The 25,212-nt window shown below is 47.8% G+C and overlaps 1 protein-coding gene across 4 annotated transcripts in view; it reads right to left on the bottom strand.

Moving 5' to 3' along the window:
- The window catches only part of MAP3K3 (mitogen-activated protein kinase kinase kinase 3), a 59,054-nt gene that overhangs the window by 3,201 nt on the left and 30,641 nt on the right, over positions 1-25,212 (bottom strand). For 2 of the 4 annotated variants that reach the window (XM_081576656.1, XM_081576659.1), the window contains 10 exons: positions 19,365-19,485; positions 10,037-10,170; positions 6,312-6,385; positions 4,381-4,448; positions 4,080-4,172; positions 3,278-3,469; positions 2,603-2,751; positions 1,857-1,988; positions 1,260-1,389; positions 718-895 (listed from right to left, as the gene is read on the bottom strand). In XM_081576656.1, the coding sequence (XP_081432782.1) occupies positions 718-895; positions 1,260-1,389; positions 1,857-1,988; positions 2,603-2,751; positions 3,278-3,469; positions 4,080-4,172; positions 4,381-4,448; positions 6,312-6,385; positions 10,037-10,170; positions 19,365-19,485 (1,271 nt within the window). The remainder of the gene's footprint in view (positions 1-717; positions 896-1,259; positions 1,390-1,856; positions 1,989-2,602; positions 2,752-3,277; positions 3,470-4,079; positions 4,173-4,380; positions 4,449-6,311; positions 6,386-10,036; positions 10,171-19,364; positions 19,486-25,212) is intronic. The other 2 variants (XM_081576658.1, XM_081576660.1) reach the window with 1 other exon arrangement.

Below are 25,212 nucleotides of genomic sequence, written 5' to 3'. Positions count from 1 at the left end.
CGTTCTCGGCTCATGGCTCCTTTCTTGTCTCACTCCAACCTCTTGTATCCTTTGTCACACCTCTTACTACTCACTCTAATCTCCTGCCTCTCTTTTATAAGGACCTTTGTGAGTATACTGGGTCCATTTGGATAGTCCAGGATCATCTCCCCATTTCAAAATTCTTAAAAATCACGTCTGCCAAGGCCCTACTGTCACATTAGGTAACACTTACTCATCCTTTTGGGATTAGGACATGGACATCTTCAGGGACCACTATTCTGCCCCCCACAATAACATTCTAAGAGGAAGTGATGCTCTCATAACTTTCAGGCCCTTTCAGAGGACGGACACAAAATTAGAGCAGCTGCAGGCCATCTGACCACTAGGAGAGGGAGCCGAAGCCTACTACTATTGCTTAGAGACCCATCCAGGCCTTCAGATGGGATCCGAGCTCTTTCAAGGATTTAGCAAACACCCCAAAGATGTTTTCCATGGCCTAAGTTCTCAGCAATAACAAACAGTTGCTGTTCAGAGTGAAAACACAACACATCTGCTGTGTGTACTGCTGCAGGCACTACCACCCCTGCCCACATGGAGCCTGCAACCTAGCCTTGCTGGCCAGAGGCCAATCTTCACTTTTGCCACACTGCAGAGCCCTCAGCCCCATTTCTAAGTTGGAGCCACTATAGCCCAGACTGGGAGATGGGGATCCCAGCATGTCCCCAGCACACTCACCACACGTCTGCCTTCCTTCCATAGCCCTCACCGCTGATCACCTCGGGGCTCATCCAGTAGGGAGTGCCAGTGACTGAGCGCATGCCTGTGCCGGACATGCAGATGGTTTGCAGGCGCTTGCTGGCCCCAAAGTCCCCCAGCTTCACATTCCCAGCAGAGTCTCGCAGGATGTTGGCTCCTAAGGCATGAAAGGGCAGAGGCTGCAACCCTGGACCCTTGGCACTTGCTACCATCCTCCTTCTGTCCCTCCCTCCCAGTCCAAAGGGCTGCTGGGTAAGATGGGGGCCTCATGAGCTAGAGCTGAACTGCACAGAGCAAACAGGCTAGTGGTGGGAGGCATCTGCCCTAGAGCAGCGAACAGTCATCACCACAGCCAGCACCTGCAGAGCCCTTCGCTGTGTTTCCCCAAATCACTTAACTCATCTTCACACCAGTCCCCCAAGGAAGCCATTAGGGTTTCACTTTTCAGAAAGTTCACAACAACCAGGTGGAGAGTCCCCGAGTTCCCAGGTTACAGGGAGCCCATAGCCTCCCCTGCTCACCCTTGATGTCCCGGTGAACAATCATGTTGCTGTGCAAGTAGGACATGCCTTCCAGTATCTGCCGGGTGTACTTCCGGGTCACGCTCTCTGTCAGAGCGCCGTAGGCCTTCAGCTGGTCTTTCACTGAACCCTAAAGCCACAGGAGTCAGAGGGGTCACTGCAGGAAGGCGGAGGGAAGGGGGCAAGGCTATTTCCAGCCCCCAGTGTTCAGCAAGGGAGTGAGGTCTGGTCCCCATTTGTGATGGGCCAGGCACTTGGCTCAGGGCTGTCAGGCAGCTTGGAGAAAAGTAAGGGACAGCCCTTCCCTCATGCCAGGGTGACCCAAACCCAGAAGGGAAGTCCGTGTGCTCCAGGTAAAGGCAGTACCTACTGGACAGAGCCTCAGGTCAGGGGAGCCTGGGACAATTCTCACCGCACACCATCACTGCAGCCAGAGGCAGGGCCTACTGACTCCACGTCCTGCCCCTGCCTCGCCTTTCCCCCGGAGCCTCTGGAGTCTCAGGTAACCAGACTCATGTCAAAGGGACCCCTCCTCCACAGCCCCAGTGCCATGACAGTCCCTCTCATGCGTGTCCGCCTGCGTCACGGGGCACATACCCCTGGCATGTACTCCATGAAGATGGTCAGAGTCTTCTCGGCGCGGTCCCGCAGGCAGCCATAGTACTGCACTATGCGCTCATGCTGCAAGTTCTTCAGCAACTGGATCTCGCACTCCAGAGCACTCACCTCCTGGGAAGGGGCCCAGTGGTCACCGAGGCTTGCAGGCCTCGGTTCTACCTGCCTGGCATCAGCTCAGCTTGCCCTAGTCAGTGGCCTCAGAGGAGCCCATCTGCCTTGGGAACTTCAGCTGGAGAAAAGGGGGAATGTCTCAACTGTCTGGCCCTTGCCCACAATGTTGGCTAAGCTGTGGGACAGGGCACTCCCACGCTGGAAGACAGCAGACGGTGGGGTGGGAGATGGGTTTGTGGGTGCAGCTAAGGAGCTCAGATAACTGCTCAATTTGTCCACTCAAACTGGAGTGAAGGCTACAGCCAAAGCTAAGCTCCAAAGACAGGCTCCTTCCTGGCTCGGGGGCTGGGAGAGAGCAGCATCTGTCTGCTGAGGTCGGGGGTCGGAGGCAGGAGCTGCTCGCTGTGGCACTAGCCAACCAAACCAGTCTGGGTGGCTAGGTACTTTGACACCAACTAATCTCTCCCTAGGACCGGGATAGGTGGTAAAGGAGCTTGGGAGGAAGAATGATGGGACAAACAACCTGTAGCATCTCAAGCAATTAGTCTGTGCAACAAGACAGGCATTTTGTTGAGAAGGAGGAATTGGAAGTCAGATCGTAGGGAAGGCAGTACCTTGCTTGTCTCGGGACTGTCTGGGTCAAACTGCACCTGCTTGGAAGCAAGTTCTCGTCCTGTGTCCACGTCATAGCACAAATAAACCCTGCCAAAGGCGCCCTGGCCTAGGAGCTTCCCCCGGCGCCAATTAATGGGGGCACTGGGAGCTACAGGAGAACAGGAGGAAAGAGCATTAGAGTTCATGCACTTATTTCCTGACAGCCCGCCTCACTGTCCAAAGGCCCAGGCTGCCCCTCGCCCGGCATCATCACACCTCAGCACAGCATCTCCACCCTCACCTGGAATAGGCTCAGGGCCCTGGGCAACCAGACCTCAAGGCCCACGCCCTGAGAAGCAGGGGACTGGCTAAAATCACGGTTAAATGCTTATCTGAACTGACAAAACACCTTCAGACTTCCAAGGCCCCCAGATAGCTCATTATGTCAGGGATTAAGGAGATTGCTCTTCAATTTAAACATGGAGAAACTCAAGGGCAGAGAGGAGCGGCTCATCACACAACAGTGGAGTGAGGACTAAGGTCCAGGGGATCTGCTGCTCCCCTCAGGCTCTTCCCCTGGGTACGGATGGGCCAGGGCAGCCACCTGCTGAGCCCAATAGTCCAGTGGACCCGCTGGCGCACCCGCCCTGAGCATCCCCCAGGCAGGCCCTCCCCGACCAGGGCCCACTCCTCACACTTGGTGGGCACATTCCTCTCCTGCACAGAGAGGGCGTTCTCGCTGTCGGCGCTCCGCAGGCGCCCTCGGGGGTCCAGGTACTGCACCGCCAGGCCCATGTTCTCGCCATTTGTGCTCAGGGAGCGGCTGGAGGGCACCAGGGTGAACAGGTTGCCTTGATGACGCCGTATTCGGGGAAATGTTCTTCTGCCTGAAGGGGTGCAGGGGCCAGGGTAGAGCAAGTCAGAGCCCTGATTACAAGGCAGAATGTGTCAACCGGGTCATAATACCAGCTCCAGTCCATCCTCTCTTCCCTCCCGCCCAACTCTGGCCAGAATGGCTGATGTCTCAAGAATCCTGAGAATCAGGACAAAAGCAGGAATCAGCAAGCAGCCAGGGGGTTTAGGGAAACCCAGCCAAAGGGAAAGCGCAGGGCTGGCCCTCATGCCCCACAACACCCGTGGGGCCAATCCATGGCCGCTCTCTGTTTTCCTTGGCATCTTAATCCTATACCTCTGTGGAAGCTCCATTCCGTTTGCTGCCTGAGGCAGAAGAGGGCAGTGGAGAGTTGGCGCCTGGAGCACACCGTGCCCTCAGACAAAGGACTGATTTCCTGCAGGCAGTATCCATCTGCAATACCATCCTCCTTTTTTTAAAAAACCCTGACTCTACTGCCTCAAGCCTGGATGCAGTTCCTCAGGAATAAAGGAAACGTTCAGCCTGGAGTGCCTGGGCCACCCCCTCCCAGTAACTTTTCCTGGCAAAGCTCTCACCAGCCCTCCTGAGATGGCCAGCAGGGGGCAGCGTGGAGGCACACTCACCATCGCTGTAGTCCTTGTGGTGCACGGACACATGGTAGCGCCGGGGGTAGGTCCCACCTTTGACCCCTTTGTCATAGAGCTGAGTCTCCCGCTCTGAGGAAGAGAGAGGGGTCACTGGCTTCTCGACAGGCCCAGGTGAGTGATCCAGGTGAGCCTCCAAGTCACCTGAGACCTCAGAGCAGCAGGCCCCAGGAAGATTAAATACAGCCCTGGCTTCTCCTCCCCCGAGCTGTCCAGGGCAGACTGCCCGCAGCCCCACCTGGACACCTTGCAGGGCTCACCCAGGCTCTGGAGAACTCACCCGAGAATTCCTGTCTGTTGTCTGGGAAGCTCTGGGCTCGGGACATTCGTGATTTCCGGAAGGATGGGCTAGAAAAACAAAATGAATCACACAGAAGACTTCAGGGTCCCTCCAAAGCAGCTCACCAGGTCAGAGGGCAGGATACTCAGACACACTGCTTTTTCTGACTCCTTCCCACACATGTCATTATATGGTAGGAAGCCGAGTTCAAGAGAAGCAGATCTTTCCTAAGCTTCCTTTCTCTTCACTAGTCTGAGGCCCACATCTGACAGGACCCTGCATAATGAGGCCCTCCAGTGCTACCGACCTCCACTGTGGGGCAGAGTGCTGTATCTTACCCTCTCCTCCCACTCTGGTAACGGGAAGAACTGCAAATGATCCCTTGCTCAGGGCAGTCATAAAAACAGTAATAACATCCAGGATCTTCCTTTCAGACTAATCACCACTATCCCCTCTTACAGATACGGAAAACTGAGGAACACAGATGTTAATGGACTTGTCCAAAGCTATCTGACTAACATTTGTTGGAGTTGGGTCTATATGGCTCCAGGTCCCATGAAGGGAAGATGAAAGCTCTGACCTTCGGTTATGCTGGGCCCCGAGGAAGGAAGTCCAGGTCACTGAGTCTGACTCCCAGGGAGATGAAAACAAACCACTGGAGGGCCAGAGGCAAAACTCAAGAATCAAGACAGTCATCTTTACCAGCCTCCACCTGAATGGTCCTTTTCCCTCATGTATGAGTGCCTTTGGAGAAGATCAAAACTCAGAAACTCTCAAGGCAGTGGTGCAGAGACTGTCCTCTACTTCCCAACTGCCAGACTTTCTGTGGTCCTGTCCCACACTTCCCCTCCCCCAGCAGCATAGCCACAAAACTCAGAAGAGAGTTCAAAGCCACAGTCATTCCCTGTCCTGGAAGAGCCCTCAGTTTGCAGCAACAACTCTGGCACTATTACCAGTGCCTTCTTGCTCTTCTGCTTGGAAAGCCTAAAATAAGGCTGCAAATTGGATGCCAATAAGCAACTGTGACTGTGTTCTATGATGCCTGGAGAGAGACCACACTCACCAGAGTACAGGTCTGTTAGAAGAGACACAGTACTGATCTGGCCAGGGTCACAAGGTGATTACCCGTGTGAACAATTAATCAGTCCCACCAAGAGAAGAAAATCTTCCAAACTGTTTGGTAGCCTCTGACCACAGCCCTAAGCCCAGCCAGACATGGTCAAAATGTGCTCCTGGGCATGATGAGGTCAAGGAGAGAGACTGGCTGGAACAATGCCAAAGCCATCTCTAAACACCCCTGCTGACTGACGAACCAGCTCCACAGACTATGGGGTGTGTAAAGGACAGCACTTGTTCCCTCCCAAAGTGTAGTAAGAACACAGCTGGTGTGTAACATTACACACCAAGCAGGCAGTGTGGTAAGCTAGGCAGTCTGGATTATTTTGTTTTCTGGTTTTTATATCCCAGTTTCTTATTCCACCAGAAACACTTGGAGCAAAGAAAAAAATGAAAGTAAATCTACAGGTGATAATTCAGTTTTGTCCCCAAAACACTGATGGCCGACTGCTTCTCAGTCCAGACCTCAGCAATGAGGCCAGGGATACAAGGGCAGCATGTATTATGTGGGAAGTCAAAACACATAAAAAGTGCTGGAAACAACGGAGCAAGCATTTATCCATGTGAGCTGCTATTATGACCTATTACATCCATCTAATTATACAAACAGAACATTCTCCTGGTGTTTGGAAAATTAAGGAGAGGGCTCGGAATGCTAGCAAGAGGTTTCTTTCCCAAAAGCATGAGGTTCTAGTCATGGGCGTGCAGACCAGTGTCTAGTTCAGGGACACACACATTAGCTAACTCCATGTCCTCAGCTCATCAGTTCCAAAAATGCCTGTGCACCAACCCCCGAACCAGCCACAGTCCCCTACCTGTCTGCTGACCTGTCCAAGGACTGGCAGCTTCCCGACAAAGAGTTTTCAGCACTGCTCAGAGGATCCAGCATCTGTAAGGCAAGGCATACAGTAAAGCCCCAGTCCCAGCCCCAGCCAGGTACCCAGCCAAGACCAGCAAAAGGTCCTTTTTTTTTTCCCAAAATATAAAAGTGCCCTTTCTCTGCCTGGGCAGTGGGAAGAATGGTTAGGCAGGTACCGTTCTCCCCCACAGTCTGAAAGGCAAGTTTCCAGGAGTGAGAAAAATGCCTGGCTGGCATCCCAAGGCGCTCTGCCAGGAGAGCAAAGCAGAGACGCTGCTTCTCTGGTTGGCATTTTCTTGGCTTGTGAATGCTGGAGCCTGGTGCTGGAGACGGTACTACCCTGCAGAGGCTTCCAGTGCGTGTGGGTGGGACGGTGATGTTTCTGTTTACACTCCATAATTTATAATTTACAAAGACAGAGAGTGTCCTCGTTTCACAGATGAGCCACTGCAGGTCTAGAAAGGGGAGGAGTATTGTCTGAAGTCATGAAACAAGTCCATGCACAACTGACACAGAATACAAGTTTCCCAGTTCCTGGTTCTCAGGCAGGGGCAACAGGTATCTATGTGAGTTGAAATGTTTCTCTGCCCCTTGGTCAAATGCAGTAACAAAAAGCCTCCAGATTAGCCTTTTCTCCAACTGATCTCCCTTCATTTTGCCTGGGGGCAGGGGGCAGTGAAGGGGAGTGTTCACTGTCAGAGAATTCATTATCTGAGATCCAAAGTCAAGCATTACATAGGGAAGCAGAGTATCAGAACTATGAAAATCCATGAACAACTTTCATAAAATTGGTTTCCAAGTCATATGACCTCTTCCCATTTAATGCTGGAGACTATCTCACCCATAATTTCACCCGTATATTGTCATATGTGATTTTTTTTAAACTGCCAATCAAGGCAAATTAATTGCAAAGTAAAATCGCCCAAATCTTGCTAAGGAGATAGAATTTCCCCAAGTGGATAAAACCAACATGGGAAAGAACTGCTCCCAATCCAGAAAGTACATATTTGGCAAAGTTAGATCAGATAACAGAAGAGAGAATGAGCAAGAAAAACAACATGACAGGTGTGATGAAGGAGGAAGAATACTAAAGGTTCAAGAGAGGCCATTGGAAAACACACGGAACCCTGTGAAGGTTTCTGTTTAAAAAAAAAAAGGACCCTCTTTTAGGGACTTGCCCTGGTGGTCCTGTGGTTAAGACTCCATGCTTTCGCTGCAAGGGGCATGGGTTCGATCCCCAGTGGAACTATTATCCCATATGCCCCGCAGCCAAAAAAAAAAACCCTCTTTATGACAGTGCTGCAGAAGTCAAAGGGAAGGAAGTTATGCTGCGTTAGCAAAATTTTGTTGGAAAAATCAAGCCAAAAAAAAAAAAACCTAGCCTGAAACATGCTTTGTTCATTCTGAAAATTAGCAAATAGATGCAACCATTACTCAAATCTGATTAAAGAAAAAATGAAACAAACTTATCTTAGTTTCACTTTTCAAGAAAGTCCTAGTTGGATATTCTTTCACTACATACCATGCTATTTTGGTCTCTGTTGAGTAGATTTATCTTGAATGGCCCATTACCAGCAGCAATTCTCTTCCACTAAAGAGGCAGGCACTGAGGAAGGACCTAGTCATTCCCCCGCTGCCACCTTCCATGGCCTCTTCCTAAAGGCCTCTCCTCACTACAAGTCTAACACTCCCATGCCTTCCAGGGCCGTGAAGGTAACGTAAAGAAGTAAAAGGACCAGGATGTAGGACCATGGGCAAGGATAGAGAGCAAAGGCAATCAAACTCATTAACAACCTCTGAGGTTTTACACCCAAGTTACCCCTCGTACAGCTGATGTCCGGAAGCACTCTGGTTAGAGAAAAAGGAAAGGATGGTCAGTAAGATAACCAAGAGGGGACTCTGCAGATAAAAGTACTCTAGGTCACTGTTCTAAACATACATTTATCTGGAAGGCAGGACTACAGAAGAGAGCAGAAGCAGTGTAAAAATGCTTCTCATAGCCTGTACAATTGAAACAATGCTGGAAAAGTCATAAGAATCAGTTTTAGGAAAAGTTGTAAGAATCAGTTTTTTTGGTAAAATCCCCCATGTGTTGGTGCTGGCCTTCTACTGGATGCTTTCACCTTTAAGAAATTTCCCCTTTCAAGATCAAATTCCAAAAGTTTAGAAGATGTATCTTTTTCTTTGCAATCAAAGCAAGCTCATTGAAAAAACGTCAGAATGAAGCCAGAGATCTCATTCTTGCTGAGTTCACTAAGCCAAAATGACATTTTCACCAAGTGAGCCACAAGTTTAAAAAGCTAGCCATCAAAATGGGTAAGCTACTGTGGTGAACACACCCTAAGATGACTGCCCCACCCCTCAATGAGTCACAGTCTTTCATAACCCCTCACTTGAATATAGGTAGAACTTGTAATTCACTTCTAGTCGACAGACCACGGTAAAGTGGATGGGATATTCATGCCCATAATTGTGTTATACTACATGACACTCCATCTTTGTAGACTGGAGCAAGAGACTCTCCTGGTACCCTGAAAGTGAGAGGGCCACACCACAGGGAACTGCAGGTGGCTTCCAAGAACTCAGAGGGGCCCCTGGCTGACAGCCAGCAAGAAAATAAGGGCCACAATCCTACAACCACAAGACACTGACCAACAACCATGTGGACCTAGAAGGGAACCCCAAGCTTCAGGAAGAAACACAGCCTGGCTGACACTTGATTGCAGCCTTGTGCGACCCTGAGCAGAGAATGCAACCAAGTCGTGCCTGGATCTTAGACCCCAGAAAACTGTAAAATAATAAATGTCTGCTGTTTGTGCTGCTAAGCCTGTGGTTGTTTTATATAGCAAGAGATAACTAATACAGTTGTCTACTATCATAAAAGTTCACCCAAAGTAGCCAGTCCTACTTTGGACTGGTATATTCCCTACCTTTCATAAAGCAATAGCAAAACTAAAAGCTGGTTGATAGAAAAGAAAAAAAAAATCTGTTGTGTTTAGGACTGGTCATATGTTAAAACTCTGCTGAAAGGACAGGTGGTTGTAAGGAAGTACACAAACAGCAGAGTGGTGTTCTACAGTTTGTGTGAGACCAGTGAGAGGACCACAGAAGAGGGAAAAGCTGTCAAAAGCACATCTAGCACCGAGAAGGCTAGGTAGCTTAGATCCTGTCTTTGGAGAAAGTGAAAGTCACTCAGTCGTGTCCGACTCTTTGTGACCCCATGGACTATACAGTCCATGGAACTCTCCAGGCCAGAATACTGGAGTGGGTAGCCTTTCCCTTCTCCAGGGGATCTTCCCAACCCAGGGATCGAACCCAGGGCTCCCACATTTCAAGTAGATTCTTTACCAGCTGAGCCACAAGGGAAGCCCAAGAATACTGGAGTGGGTAGCCTACCCTTCTTCAGTGGATCTTCCTGATCCAGGAATCGAACTGGGGTCTCCTGCATTGCAGGCGAATTCTTTACCAACTGAGCTATCAGGAAAGCCCTGTCTTTGGTAGGAATTGATATTTGCCCCTTAGAGGAAACATCCATATCTGGGCAGGCCTGGTTTACAAAAGAGCTCCTGGCTGAGACTCAAGCCCCTCACCTGCACACCGTGCCCACTGAGGACCCCGTTATAAGCTCGGTTGGACGCCTCCCAAAGCACACACCCTCTACATAACCCAGACTATACTCACGCACTGCTCGCTGGTCTCCGGTATGAACTCCCCCTCGCTGTTGATGCTGGTGTAGGAGCCCTGCCGGGCGATGCGCTGCTGCCGCTCAGGCACGTAGCCAGGGGGAGGCGAGCTTCGGCCGGGGTTCTGAGAGCCTAGAGCACAGAAACAAGACCCTTGATGGGAGAGCCCAGGACCCGCAGCCTGAGAGAAGCAGACACGGAGCCAGCTTGGACCCAGCGTCTGCTTGGTGGTGGAGAGCCTGTTTGGCTCTCTGAACTTCCTGGAAGAGAGGGCGGGCCTCCTCCTAACAAAGTGCTGGGGTTCAGGGAAACTTCCTGAACCAGGCAGCTTCTCCCCCTAATCCAAGGACCCCAAGAAGGAAGAAAACTCCTTAAGAGAAAAGTCAAAGAATGGTGGTAGGCTTGCTCTTTGAAAGACAGTCTTTGAGGAGTTTAAAACTACTCTTTTCGAAGTCCTTCAAAGAAGTGATTCTTTCATTCTTCTACACGAAGTCAGTCATTCAGAATATATGGATCATTCAGTTTGTAGGGAAGATATTTTAATGAATTCGCCACCAAGAGGAGTTGGTATTCCAATCTCTTGTTGGAGGCATCAACTCGTATTTTCTCCAAGAACCACTTGGATTAGGTATCTCAGGCGGGAAGCACCTGAGACTCTCAGTAGCCTGGCTTCCCCACTTGACTCTAAAGCAGAGGCTAGAAACCAAACTGCTCTGAAAACAGGTATAGAATTATGCTGGATTTCCACTTTCAACACCTCACTCACAGCTACCAATTCTGAGATAAGGAGGTATCTAAACCATGCCTTTCAAATAATCTCAAACAACCCATGGAAGAAAGAGTCTGCTCAAGCTTTCTAAGCCCTGGCTGAAATTGATGCTGCTCAGAGTAGAAATTTAGAGATACTGTGCCATCAACTAACAGAGCAATGAAATCAGTTATTTTCTTTTTCTTTTTTTCTGGTCACCAGCATAGCATGTGGGATCTTGGTTTCCTGACGAGGGATCAAACCCACACCACCTGTAGTGAAAGCACAGAGTCTTAACCACTGGACCACCAGGAAAGTCCTCCTTTTCTTTTTTATCCTCTGTTACTTTGCCTTTAATTCTCACAACATTCCTACAGTGAAGGTGCACTATCTTCATCCACTGTGTGCAGAAGGGGAAGCCAAGGCCCAAAGTCATATAGTGACTCAACGGTGGTGCTGCAGCCAGAAAACAGCCTTTGTGACTCCCAGTACAGTTCGGACAAGGGCATTCTGAGACTGTAATTTATCTCCAGAAAGGGCAGGCATACCGTTCAACACAGAGATGGAAAGCAAAACTTCTCCCCAAGCTGGCCAGGCCATACATTTCCCAGAAGGAATCCAAACAGAGGAGCTGGGGGGATTCCACCCATGGGGGAACGCGACTGCCTTTCTTCAAGGAGCAGGAGCAAGGCTAATATGGGGATTCCTTGACAGCACAAGAGAAACACAGGGCCACATTTTATGCCACTCAGATTCAGAGCTGTTCTGTCCATGGTCTCTTGTGAGCTGGATGCAAGATGCCCTCTGGCCAACGGAGGGCTCAAAGGCAACAACAAGATGGAGGTAAGAGGAAATCAAACGGGAATAAGAAAGCTACTCCATTTTTCAGAGGGTCAGATGTCAAAGATCCAGGCAGCCAGTCATTTCCCTCCCCACTGTACCACAAAATTCCAGTGTAACCATGGAAAAAAGATGGTTTTCTTAAGCCTTACCATGCCCCGAAGCACAGTTCACTTTTTTAACACTTGGTGTACAAACATTAGCCAAGTGCCTGCTCCCCACTTCCGGCCTTGGATAACATTCTAGTAGCCCACAAGTCCTATGGAAATCCAATCCCTATGTTGGCAACAATTCGTCAGCAGCAGAAGCAGCCTGAAGAGGTAAGCATGGTATAGTGAGAAAAGCCTAAGCTTGAAAATCAGATGTGCAGAGGTTCAGAACAGGCTTTGTCACTTATTAGCTGAATGATTTAAACTCTCACCTAAATTTCCGCACTTATGAAAATGGGAAGAACAATCTACCTTAGTGCTTATTTTGGAAATTATAAATGAAATGTGGTAGCACAGGCACACACCTACACGGTAGAATTCCATTTGTTTCCTTCACTATACGTGGCGGAGATAATGGGTTAGACTCAAGATACATTCTGCCCTTCCAGGGTGCCTTCCTGTACTTCAGAAGTTAAGCAGCTACTGCTGCTGCTGCTGCTAAGTTGCTTCAGTCATGTCCGACTCTGTGCGACCACACAGACGGCAGCCCACCAGGCTCCTCCGTCTATGGGATTTTCCAGGCAAGAGTCCTGGAGTTGGTTGCCATTGCCTTCTCCGGTTAATCAGCTAAAAGCTATTAATTCTAAGACCTCCTTTAGGTTCAGCCAGTCGATGCATTTGTGTAAATTTAGATGGCTTCCTGAAATTCCTGCTGTTTCTGGGCACGGTCCCGGAAGCCTTGGTTTTTCTGCTGCAGCGTTAGCAGAGGCCTCATCTGTAGTTTCCAGTTTTCCTTATGTCAAGACACAGGTGCAGGGATCCCCATGTAAGTGGTGTGCAGACAGAGCAGAGGGGCCCTGATTCTGGATCTGGTGGTTTCCTCATTACAGGAGGAAGAGGAGCTCTGTAGCATTTTTAGACTTATTGAGTCTGTTTCTCACTCTTTGTGATTTTATAAGCCAGAATGTGCTTTAAATGCCTTCTTCCTGAAACTAGTCAGAGTGGATTCTGTTCTGTGCAACTCAACCCTGACCAATATATTCTGGAGTGAAAAGGTATTACATATTTGACCTGAAACAAACAAAAGATGTCTCTTATGATTATACAGAAAGAAAAACTCTTACTTACTGATGAAATCCCACACATTGGTCCAAACTACCCCAAGATAGGCTGAAGTATCCTCAGTCTGTCACACAGAGTGTCTACAGTGAGACCTCCTGGGACAAAAGATCCACGGCCCCTCGACACCCATTCTCTCTCCTCCACCAGCTACCACTGAACTCTCCCCTGGTTCTGCAGGTGGGATGCGACTAGCTCACATGAGGCCAGCACTATAGACCCAGGAGGGGCTGGGGGAAAACAGCAGAGGGTTTCTGAGCTTTTATTTCCAGCCAGAGACTTTCACTTTTTCCAATACACATTGCTGCCTGCCGAGAGCCAGCCTTGTTATCTGATGGGCAGTGGGCCAGGGGCTATTGTGCACAGGCCCACAGCTTGGGGCAGGAAAGGGAAGTCTCCCCAAACCAATGGCTATCAGAGGAAGTGAATGGAAAAATCAGGAGTTGGCAGAACTGCTCCAGAGCATTTTCAGTTTTGTTTTTATCATCATTTCAGAAATTAGGGGCTAATGAAACACACAACAGCTGCTGAGGATGAGTGAGACAGAGTAAGCAGGACAAGATACTGACCACGGAGACTCACTGATGCTCATGTGTTTACCAGCGAGACTGCAGAGCCAGACAGCAAGAGCACAGTGCCATGCCGGATGCAGTCAACCCAGGTCCCAGCAGGCGCGGCAGGGAGAGCGGCTTCTCTGGGCCACCCTCCCCTGGCACTCCAGCCTGCTCCTGCTCTAGTCTCCTCAGGCCACTCGTGCCAAGGGGCCCCCTGTCATCATCAGCTGAAACAAAAGAACAGACTGATAATCCTGTGTTCAGGGTGGCCGCAGCTTCCCACGGAGCCTCTCCACACAGGGGTTCACGCTGCCGGCTGGCCCCATTCCTTCCCGATCCAGGGCAGCAGAGCTGGAGCAAAACTCTTCCCCCAGGATATGGCTGAGTCTTTTGCTCTGTTCTTTGACTCAAAGCTGAAAGAGAGGCTCCCAGACTTGAGCCCTTCTCATAGGAGACTGCTGTCAGGAAGTTGATGCAGTCAGGAAGTTGCCGCCACAGGGAGTTCTAGGGCTTTGGGTCAGTGTTAATGTGCAGGTCACTACAAGTACAAAGAGATAGCTGGTTTTGGCCATCAACTATTTTCTCTAAACCCTGTTCTCTCTTGGGGGGCTGCTGAGGAGAGGAATCCAATCTTTTTTTTCTTCATCAGTGGAAAATCTTAACCAATATATCCCCACTTCCTCACACTGGACCAGGCTGTACAGAACAGAGCTTCTCAATATTGTCATCCCATAAGACCCTGAGAACATCCTATGTTTCAACTTTCAAACCTCCCATTTTATTTTGAAGTTGCTACTACCACTACACAGTTTCTGGTCTCATCTAGTATTGCAGAATTTTAAGCAAGGAGAAAAAACTCGTGGAAGTGAAGGAAGCTGACCATTTTGCTTCTGTGTTTGTGGTCACTGCCTCTGCAGTTCACTCCTGCAGAGCGGTACCAGGGCTGGAGGTCTGCACTGTGCGCAGCGCTCTAACTCGTTCTTGTCTAGGTGTCACTATAAGGCATCTCATCCTTTCAACACTGCTGTTTTTCCACCTCTCCTCTCTGAGGACGAGGGCTGCCTTCCTCCTTACCCAGGCACTATAAGCCCTCTGCCTGGACTCCCCCGTTGACCCCTAGCAGGACCCCAGGGGACCCTAGGGTCCCCTCTTCACTGCCTCCAATCTCCTTTTCAGCTGTCTCTGTGCCTCCCTTCATAAACAAGCTCAGATCTCTAGCCTAAAAATAGCCTGACCTTATTTCTGCCACTCCCTTAAGCCACTAGCCCATCTCTTTTTTTTTCCTTTCATGGCCAAACCCTTTGAAAAAGAACTGATTGCCTCTACTCAACAGCTACCCATTCCTGAGGGGTTGCAATCTGGCTTGCCCACTGAGGGTCGCAGTGGCAAGAAGAGGAGCAAGATGGAATGAGAACAGAGACAAAGGCAATTAAGATGTGCTAGGCCAAACGAGAGTCAGATGTGGCAGGGATGGGTCCTTTACTTGAGGGCTTAAGGGCATCGCCTGATTATGTTGTGGAAGAAACAGTGCTGAGCTCTCAGTTTCAAAGGTGGGTAGAATCTCCAGCAGCAAGGACACAAGGAAGGAAATCTTCACACAGGGAAATTCCATTTGCCTTATCTGGAGATTTTCCCCAGGGGGCTCTCTTTTGGGTTAACATATTATCTAGTAGGTTTTATTTTTGGTTTGGGGTGGTTTGTTTTTGTTGTTGTTGTTTTTTTTAAAGCTAATTGGATTGAAAAAAACTGGAATTCAAGGTATGTATATTATATGGAACAAAACCAAAGGTGAACATGATACCTGGTTTCAAGCATCTGAAAAACTGTCATATGAAAGCTGTTATCTGTGCTGCTCAAGAGAGCAGTACTAGAATCAGTGGGTAAAGTGAGAGAAAGCAGAATCTCAACTCAAAATAAGGACTAATCTCAAGAAAGTTGTCTCAAATTGGGTTGGGCTTCGCTGCACTTCCTCATTATTGAAAATGTTGCAGTGGGAACCGAAGGACCTGCATGTTCAGTCTTCCGCTCAATCCGCACAGGTATGTTAATGTTGGTGCAGAAGGAAGGCCAAGAGCCCTTCCTCTTGGTGGGGGTTGCATCACTAAGGTTTCTCATTTGACCCCATTTGCATGGCTAGGACCTCTCCTATCCCTCATGCTTAAACCCTAACTCCTCTCTTTCTGTTTCCTTCTATTCCAGAAGGCCCTACCCCATATAAGCAGAGCAAGCACTCAGATGTGTGGATGAAAATGGCAAGTTTTTACTCTTGGTCTGTCCTTTCCAACCTGGCTGGCACCACGGAGGGCTTCCTTCCCACCCTGCCCTACTCTCCCTGCTTCTCTGGTCACTCCTTTCCTGTGTCCTCTGCAGGTTCATCCTCCTCTAACTGGCCACTGTCTGGATTTCTAGGGCTCAGTCCTAGGCCCTCTTCTCTTCTCACTCTAGAGTCTGTTTAGAAATGCTCATCTGGGCCCATGGCTTCAACTTGACAACATCCATTTTTCTCCTCTACCGCTGGTTTTCTCCCCTCTGAGCTAGAGATCTGCAGAGTTAGCTGCCCATCTGCTGTCTTCTCTTGGCTGACTCAAATCTATCTCCAATTCAACCTGCCGAAAATTTCATGCCTTTCTCAGCACCTGAAACCAGGCTTACTTCTAATCGCTGTCTTGGTGAAAGGCACTGCCAGATCCATAAACCAGTAGCTTACCATCCTGCTCTCTCAACACCTGAAAACGCAATCCAATACCACAGTGGTTCTTAACCCTTCTGATCTTAGAACCCTTCTTCACTTCTAAAATTGAGGACACCCAAGATCTTTTATTTATGGGGGTTATAACCAATTGATATTCACTGTATTAGAAATTAGGGTCAAAAAGTTTAAAACACACTGATACACAAGCACACATTCCATTAGCCACAGAGCAATGATATTACCCCAAGCAGGTAATCTCTGGAAAATTCCTCTATTTGTGAGAGAATAAGTGAAAAGCCGATCGATGTCTTAGTATTATCATGAAAATAGTTCTGACCTTGCAGATCCTAAATGGATCTCAGAGACCTCCCCAACATGTCCCCAGACCACAATGCCATGTTCTAATGGCTTTACCTTCTAAATGTCTCAAATCCACCTGGTCCTTCCTCTTTACCTACCGTCACTAGTCTAATCCACGTTTCTGTCTTCTTTCACCTGGACCACCACATAGGCTAATATGGCTTTCCCTCGGATCCATGCTTGCCCCTCTTGGATCAGCTCTCCACCCCTCATGTAGCTAGAGAAATCTTTTCAAAATAAAAATCCGAATACGTCACCCATTCCTCTTCACTTAAAAATCCTGAAGTGGATTTTTCACTGCCTTCAATACAGGACTGAAATCTACCTGACAGTCCACAAGGCTCTGCCCTTCCTCCTCAGCCTCAGCCCATCCTTCTTGCCTTGTTCTCAGCTCTCCAGCCCTCAGGGCTTCCTTCTGTTTCTGAAACACATGGTACTCCCCTTTTCCTGAGGCCCTGCAAGTGAAGCCAGGAACTCTCCTCCCTGTCGTTTTGAGTAACTCCCATTCATGCTCTAGGTCACAGCCTGAGGCTTCACTGGTCCCGAAATCAGGTCATATCCTTCAGTTATATGTGCTCATACCACCACACACCTTTTGGTCACAGCCTATAATTAGAGATGAATCATGTCCCGACAAGTGAGATCTGACCTCCTACAGGTGTATAAAGGCCACAGGGACAGGAACTGTGTTTTTGATTTTCATGATTCTGGCACAGCAGATACTCTACGTAATTATTTCCTAAATGAACAAATGAGTAAAAATGAAGTTTGACAGGGAGAGAGATACCATAAGGTAATGTGATGAGCGTTAGAATAGAGATGGGTACCAGGGGTCACCACTCCCAGCGGCTGCCCACTGCCCACAAAGCGAGTCCATGTGCAATTGAGGCTCCTTGGTCATGGCAGATATCCTTTCTCAGCCTTCTCTATTTCTCCTTCAAATACATCAGCCTAGTCAGAAGGGTACGGGGGATCTCCACCAGCAGATCACTGAAATGCCCTCTCCCCTCATCCTGGCCTATGGAAATCCTCCATAACCTCTAAACTTCCAGCTCACACTGGATGCACATCCCAGGTCATTCTAGTCAGACACAGCCTCTGCCACAGCCCAGCTTTACGAGTCTCTCTCACAATCCAGAACCACCTAGTGTTCTCAAAAGTCACCATCTTCTTTGGTGACTGTGCCTGGCAGACGCCCCTTTCTGTGCCCAGAATATCTGTTTCCATTTCACGCTCAGTAAATCTTCCCCTCATTTGTCATCTCTGATGTTCCGTCTCTTTTGTGAAAGCAAAGTCCTAGGCAGAGCTAGTTCTCCCTCCTCTGTGTCCCCACACTACCCTCAGCCTTCCAGGTGCCTCCACTGTAGCCCCCACACCAGCCTAGAGCCTGGGATATAGTGCTGGCTGAAGGGAGGAACCCAGGATCTGTGCATGCTGGGAGGCTGTGTTGCCCATTCTTTATATAGACAGGAACTCGTTTGTAGAAATTTTACTCCTCAGCACTCTCAGACAAGGAAATTCCAAATGGGGCCCCTACGACAATGGCCAAGCATTTAGCCCCCACCTCCACACACATGTCACAGGCACTTGCTTAGGAGCAGGAGGCCAGATCACTGCCCAGCATCAGTACTCACTGCTTCCTCCACAAAGGAGCAGTGCTGTCCCCCTCCAGCCCCTTGGTCTCTACAAGGGCTCTAGAACAGAGGCCAAACTGGCAGAGATACCCAGGTTCTAGGACACCTGGATTCCAGGGCCAGAGACGCTCTGGATAGGGTCTCCTTGCTGGGGTACTGGCTCTCCCCTCAACCAGCTTACTGGAAACATACCACCAGCCATCCACAAGGCTAGGGAAATAGGAAATGCATATACGGACTTCCAGCTTGGCAACACTTACTACCAGAGCTTGCTCGGGCTCCAGAAATTACTCAGTGAGGCAGTGTCAGTGCCTCAGCAGCACAATCTTTATGCTGCTCCCTAGGGAGGCTTCTCATTCCCACACAAGCTCCATGACAGGACTGATGCTCAGAATGCCCCCACCCCCACCCCGCCCTGCCCCGCCACCAGCTCAGCTCCAGATCTCTAGAGAGCAGTTCAGTTTGATGCAATTCTACCTGCCCAGAGAGAACCTGTATGGACAGCAGCAGGGGTTCCAGCAACATTAGGGAACCAACCTCAATGCAAATGCTGGCAAGGCCCAACTTCCCCCTTGAAACAAATTGCACAATTCAAAAAAAGAGCTTTCTCCTCAAATGTGGAAAAAGGGATCCAGACCAAAACTGGACTGCCTGTGTAATGCACAGATCTGATTTAGATTTCTTTCCCAGGAAAGCCTGGCAGCAGCCACATATCTTTCTTACTAATGAGCCAACTGTATGTACTACATCAGTGGTCTCCTGTCCTCCCAGACAACTTAGATGCTCCAGGAGTTTTGTTGGTCTTCATCTTCTGTGAAGTATCAGAACTCCTCAGGAATCATAAGCAAGAGGCTTGATATCAAAACTCAAACTTGGACCTGATTTCTAACTCCCCAAGTTCCCAGTCCTTTGGGGGAAGTATGGCCAGAAGTGAGGGTCCACTGCCACTGAAGGTCCTCAAGCAGATGTTTGAGGAGATCACTTTTTCGGGGCTGCTGAAAAGGACCTGATTACCCCACCACAGCATGACAGCATAAGCGTCAGGACTTCATCCCAATCATATCACTATTTCTCTTCCCCAAAGAAAGGCATGGAAGATTTTTCCAAACAGTGTAGCAGTCAATAATGTTTGATGGTTGTTTTTTAATTAATAATTATTTTTCAAAAGAATATTTAAAAAAAAAAACATAGGCAGATAGATAAGAGGAAAAAAAAGGATGAGATACTCACTGACAGAGAGGTGCCTGCTCCTGGACTCAGGGGGCTGGTAAATGGTATTTACATCTCCCGCAGACTGGGAAGCTTTGATTCGCACCTGCCTGGACACCCCGGAGTGGGGAGAGGAACTGGTCTGCAAGATAAGAGGAAAAAGGCTGAGCTCACTAAGGAGGCAGTCTGAGAAAGGTCCCCTCACCCCTCCCTGGAACTCACCATGCTCTCAGCCACCTTCATGCTTTCATTGCATGAGCTTCTCAGCTTTCCCTCAAACCTCATTCCTCAATCAGATTTGGCCCATTACTATTTGCTCAATGTTATTTTACAGTTTCACTGATAGAGAGCACTGATACCCAGTGCTCCAATGTAACAGGTGAGGACCCAGACACACAGGAATACCAGGCATTCCTGTAGTAATGTGCCAAACAGAAAACAGCTGTAAATATCCTCTCATAAAACTCTCTGAAGGGATGGGGAGAATAGCAGGAAAAGCAGATTATCTCAGCAGCAAGACCACCTGTTGCATGGGGGTTCAGTGTGGAAAATGATGGCCACCTCTGCACCAAAAACTCTGGTTGATAAAACATTTTAAAAATAATGTGATATGCTTCTTCTTCCCCCACCATCATTGCTCCCTGAAAATTAGGGTACAATGAGCTTGGCTACTTCATGTTCCTGGAGTTTACATGTGAACCATCTTGGGACTGTGCTCATCTCAGAAAGACTATCACGGGTACCATGATGCCAGAAGTCAAGGACTTCAGGACAGGGTCAGCAGCCTTGCTACATCCACCCCACTTTTGCACTGACTCAGTTGGGCCACGAGGTGAGCCCTAGAGAGAAAACAAAGCAATAAAGGGGGGCCTTGCATGAGAAAGCTTACAACTGAAGCCTGAAGGGGAGCAAGTGATATCAGGCTGTGCTCATAAGTAAGTAGAGCGCTATGGAGAGTGGGAGCTCAGAATTTATAAATAACTTGGGTCAAAATTTCTACTTGTTTCTCTTTTTCTCTCTCTTTCTCTCTCTCACACACACCTCCCATAAGGGGAAAAAAGAAAAAAGTGTGACCAAAACAAACTCTATCCTGTCCTCCAGGAAAAAGGCTTCCCGCGCGCGCTCAGGGGTAGGCCCAGCTGCCAAGCAGCCTCCTCTGGTCTCCCCACGCCAGACCTGATCACGTGCGGCTGTCCTGACACACTGTCCTGCTCTAACGGGAAGTCAGAACCAAGGGGAAGTGAGTGTTCTTGCTGAAGCCTCCGATGTGCAATAGCTCTCCGCCAAGGGTCAGAAAGGAAAAAACAATCAAAGCCACATGCTGGGGAAGCAGGTCAGTGAGGGGCACGGAAAGGCTACAGCCCTGCAGTCAGAAAGAGAAGAGCTGTGCTGAGTACCTCAAGGACACCTGCTGGGACACAGGGCCTGACGCAGAGTGGGAACTCCATACATCTTGGCAACACAATCTGAAATTACCGAAGAATATAAATTCTAATCTCTCAATTTTCAAATCTAAAAGCTGAGACAGGAAATGAGGTTCAATAGCCAGCACAAGCATAGGTTTCTAAGAGGAAAGGCTGACTGTGGCACCAAGTTGGAAAACAGGTGAAGGGAATCAGTGAAGGTTTCCAAGCAGGGCTTCTCACATTGTCACGTGCACACAGATTGCCTGGGACCTTGTCCGAATGCAAGATTCTGATTCAGGAGGTCTGGAGTGAGACTGAGGATCCGCATTTCTAACCAGCTTTCAGGTGATGCTGATGAGGCTGGTACATGGATTATACTCAGAGCAGTGAGGTCCTGGGAGGTGAGTCATATGTGGTTTAAGGCAGTGGTTCTCAGCCCCATCCACCCAGCAGAACTGCCTGCGGGGTTTTTGACACCTCAGACCAACTACAGCAGACTCTCTGGGGGTAAGGCCCAAGGACTGGTATTTTTAAAATCTCCCCCAAGTGTTAGTAATATTTGGTCAAGTTTGGAAAACCCTGATTTTAGGAGATACAAGAGAATGATACGGTAAACAAAAATGAGGTTGATGCAAGGATTCAAGGAACCTGGAACAAGACCTAGAAGCGGAAGAGGGAGGAAGGTGGGACTAGGGAAAAATAAAAGTGCCTGTAGAGAGTGAAAGGAGTCCCAGTGGGTGCAAAGTGTGTAGCTGGCAGAACATTCTCGAGACAGCAAATAGAAGGCACTCGACCATTTCGTGAAAACCTCACCGAAAGACTCTGTGGGTTGCAGTGTGCTGTGGCCGACACAAACAACATGAAATATCACCAGGGAACCATGTGCACAAAGATTGCAGTCACTGGAAACTAGGAGATCAGCAAAAAATAGATTACAAAAGTTGACCCACAAATTATCTTGATAAAAGATTTGGTGGTACCAGATAAAAGGAGAGTTGAACTCAATGATGCAGGGGGAAAAAAGGGGTATCCATGTGTTTGGTTTAGTTTGGTTCATGGAAACATGAGCTGAGAAGTGGCTCTCTGGATCTCAGCGGTCCTCTGTTTCAATGGTGGCACCAAGAGACATTTGCATGGAAGACTGATAGTTATGATCACTGTGGGAGCATCCAGAGTATTTAATAAATTCACAGCTTTTAACACCATGAATTTATTAAAAGTCTGAAAAAAATCTGCTTTGAAGCTATACAACTTGAATAAAAGCTGAGTGCCGCAGAATTGATGCTTTTGAACAGTGGTGTTGGAGAAGACTCTTGAGAGTCCCTTGGACTGCAAGGAGATCCAATCAATCCATCCTAAAGGAGATCAATCCTGGGTGTTCACTGGAAGGACTGATGTTGAAGCTGAAACTCCAATACTTTGGCCACCTCACGTGACGAGTTGACTCATTGGAAAAGACCCTAATGCTGGGTAGGATTGGGGGCAGGAGGAGAAGGGGACGACAGAGGATGAGATGGTTGGATGGCATCACCGACTCGATGGACATGGGTTTGGGTAAACTCTGGGAGTTGGTGATGGACAGAGAGGCCTGGCGTGCTGCAATTCATGGGGTCGCAAAGAGTCGGACATGACTGAGTGACTGAACTGAACTGAACTGAATCCTCATATTCGAGGGGTTCATTCAAACTGAGATTAGGTAAATAAATCTGTGCTTTTATTGTCCCCACTCTTCAGTGCTACACAGACTTTGCCTAAAGGTATGTATGCTTCAGCTCCCTTTCCTGACTGAAGAGTTCCAGGCTTTTTAGGATGTTCACGTATAAAACTGATCCCGACTTCATAAAAATTTGTCTTGTCTTGGACCTTTCTTAGCTCAGTTCCCTTCTAGGTTGAGAAAGGAAGAAAAGGGGGAGAGAATGACACATCTCACAGGTTTTCCTCATGGGCAACATTACATTTCCTGTTCTGCTTCTAATGAACTGTGGGAGAACCTGGGTGAGGTTTCCAGAACTACAATAATTTCCAAAGACTACTATAATAATCCTAATAATGAAGGATCTTACAATAGAATAAGATCCTTTTCCTGGACGGTGTCTCATATGTATTGGACTACAGTCAGAACATCTGGGCTCTAGACCAGCTCTGTCACTATCACCTGCTTCACCCAGGGCAAAGCACTCTAGGCCTCAGTTTCCCTAAGAATAGACTGGCAATAACCAGGATCCCTCAAAGTTACAAAAATCAAATGAGAAATGAAAATACCTTAGACACGTAGAAAGTAATAATTTTTATTTATTTGTTAGCCATGCTACTGGCTTGTGGTATCTTGGTTTTCTGACCAGGGACTGAACCCGCACCCTCATCAGTGAAAGCATGGAGTCCTAACCACAAGACTTCCAGGGAATTCCCAAATGTGTAATGATTTTTAAACAGGGGCCAGACTAAAAATATTCTGCCCACCAAGTTTTCTTCTAACTTCCTGCACTTCCCCCATTATTCTTAGAAAAATAAAAAGAAATATCATTTAGATTATCCTGGATATTTAGTTTTTATCATATGTACAAGTGACAAGAGAATGTTAAGCTTGAGATTATGTTATGACAGTGGAAAATCTGGAAAGTTATAAGAAGGTCAAGAGCTTTAGAAAGATAAATTAAGAGTTAGATGAACACATGCTTAGAAAAGCAGTCTGTAATAGCACACAGCTGAGAGCTGCGGGCCCAAGGCAGAGGTCTAGGGCAGTGAGAACTACTGAAGGAGGCGGTGAAGTATCTTAAAGCGGCAGTAAAATCAAGGCTAGAGAAAGGTTCCTCAGACTAAGAGGAGCTCTGTGTTACCAAAATCCAAGTGTTCTCAAGTGAAAACAATACTGAAATCGAAGACATGGCCTTGGCCAGGTGAGATGGGAGGAGTATGACTATCTACCTTGCTGAGGAATGAAGACAGAGGAAAGGCTAGAATCTGTCATGCTGCTGCTGCTGCTGCTAAGTCGCTTCAGTTGTGTCTGACTCTGTGTGACCCCACAGACGGCAGTCCACCAGGCTCCCCCGTCCCTGGGAGCAATAAAAAAGGAATCCATAGAGAAGACACAGTACATTTAAAAACAAGAATGAGAAGGGAAGTAAAGGTACAGATGGTAACAAAAGGTTAATGAGGTGACAGGCTGCTAAAACTGAAGGAAACTATAGAGAACAAAGTGGCTGACAGTGATCATCAGGAGAGGATGAAGACCAGGGTGATGTGGTGTCCTGCAGAAGTGTATGTAGAGTGTGATCTATGGGCTGGTGCCAGGCTCCAACCTGTGGTAAACCAGTCCTCTATAAAGTAAGTACTGAAATGAAGAGTAACTTGCTAATAAACACTTTGACAACAATTTGGCAGAGTGACTTATGCCTATTGAATCTAACAAAAATTGTGGGCTTGTGTTTTGTACGTCTCTAGTTAATTTTTCCATGTCACTTTTCAGTTCTTGTGTTTTTTGAAAAGAACTGGTCTATGACAGATTGGAAACTAGAAGAACAAAAGTTAGATTTCATCACAAACAGAGAAGCAATCTTCTAAAGGTAGAACACCTGAGCACATAGCAATTTTGGATCATGATACCTCTGTTTACAAAGAAGCCTAAAGTCTAGTTGAGGAAGTCCCCAAGGAAAGATTTCATCACCACCAATATTATTGTTAGTCTTAAATGCCAAAAAATAGAAGCAGCTTAAGCATTCTAACAGTAGCAAAACTGGTTACTGAATAAAATTATGGTATATCCACTCAAGGGACTTCTGCATCCTTATAAACATGAAGAGTGTATATTAACAGAAAAATGTACATGACAATAAGTGAAAAATTAAATTAGAAAACTGTATAAACACCATGACAACACTTAAAGTGTATATATATATGGCCAAAGAGAAACATATGCAAAAATCAATCAACGTGTTTTGGTGCTAGAATTATGTAAGACGGTCCTTTTTGATTACTTTACAATAAGTTACATTGACTTTATAATTTTTTTAATATACATCCTTAGAAAGACAGGCATCAATATGGCATTTATTTCATGCAACATCTAATGTAATGCCACGAGTATCAGAGATCAGACAGTCATCTTTCACTCAGCTCTGGGTGTTGTAGCAGCACCTGCAGCTGAGTGCACCCTTTGATGGATGCAGAGGCAAATGTACAGAACCAGTTGTCTGAAGCTTCTCATCAGGGGAGTGGAGGGATCACCATCAGGGGTGCTGGCTCCCAGTTAAACCATCACATCATTAAACTCCAATTCCAGCTTCTTCTGTAAAGAAAGGGTTTGCTAAATATGGTCTCTACTTGACTCGTGCTAACAATTCAAGTAACTGTGCTCTCTTAGGAAGATGGGTTCCAGAACAATAAGATATAGCTCCAGTTCTCAAGGACCTTACAATCTTTTGGGATAAAATTTACAAATATGCAACAACTTTAGGGCAATTACA

The sequence above is a fragment of the Giraffa tippelskirchi genome, chromosome 3 (genome assembly GCF_054371585.1).
Source record: "Giraffa tippelskirchi isolate mGirTip1 chromosome 3, T2T-mGirTip1v1.2.pri, whole genome shotgun sequence".
Classification (NCBI taxonomy): Eukaryota; Metazoa; Chordata; class Mammalia; order Artiodactyla; family Giraffidae; genus Giraffa; species Giraffa tippelskirchi.
This window is presented reverse-complemented; position numbering and strand designations above follow the sequence as displayed.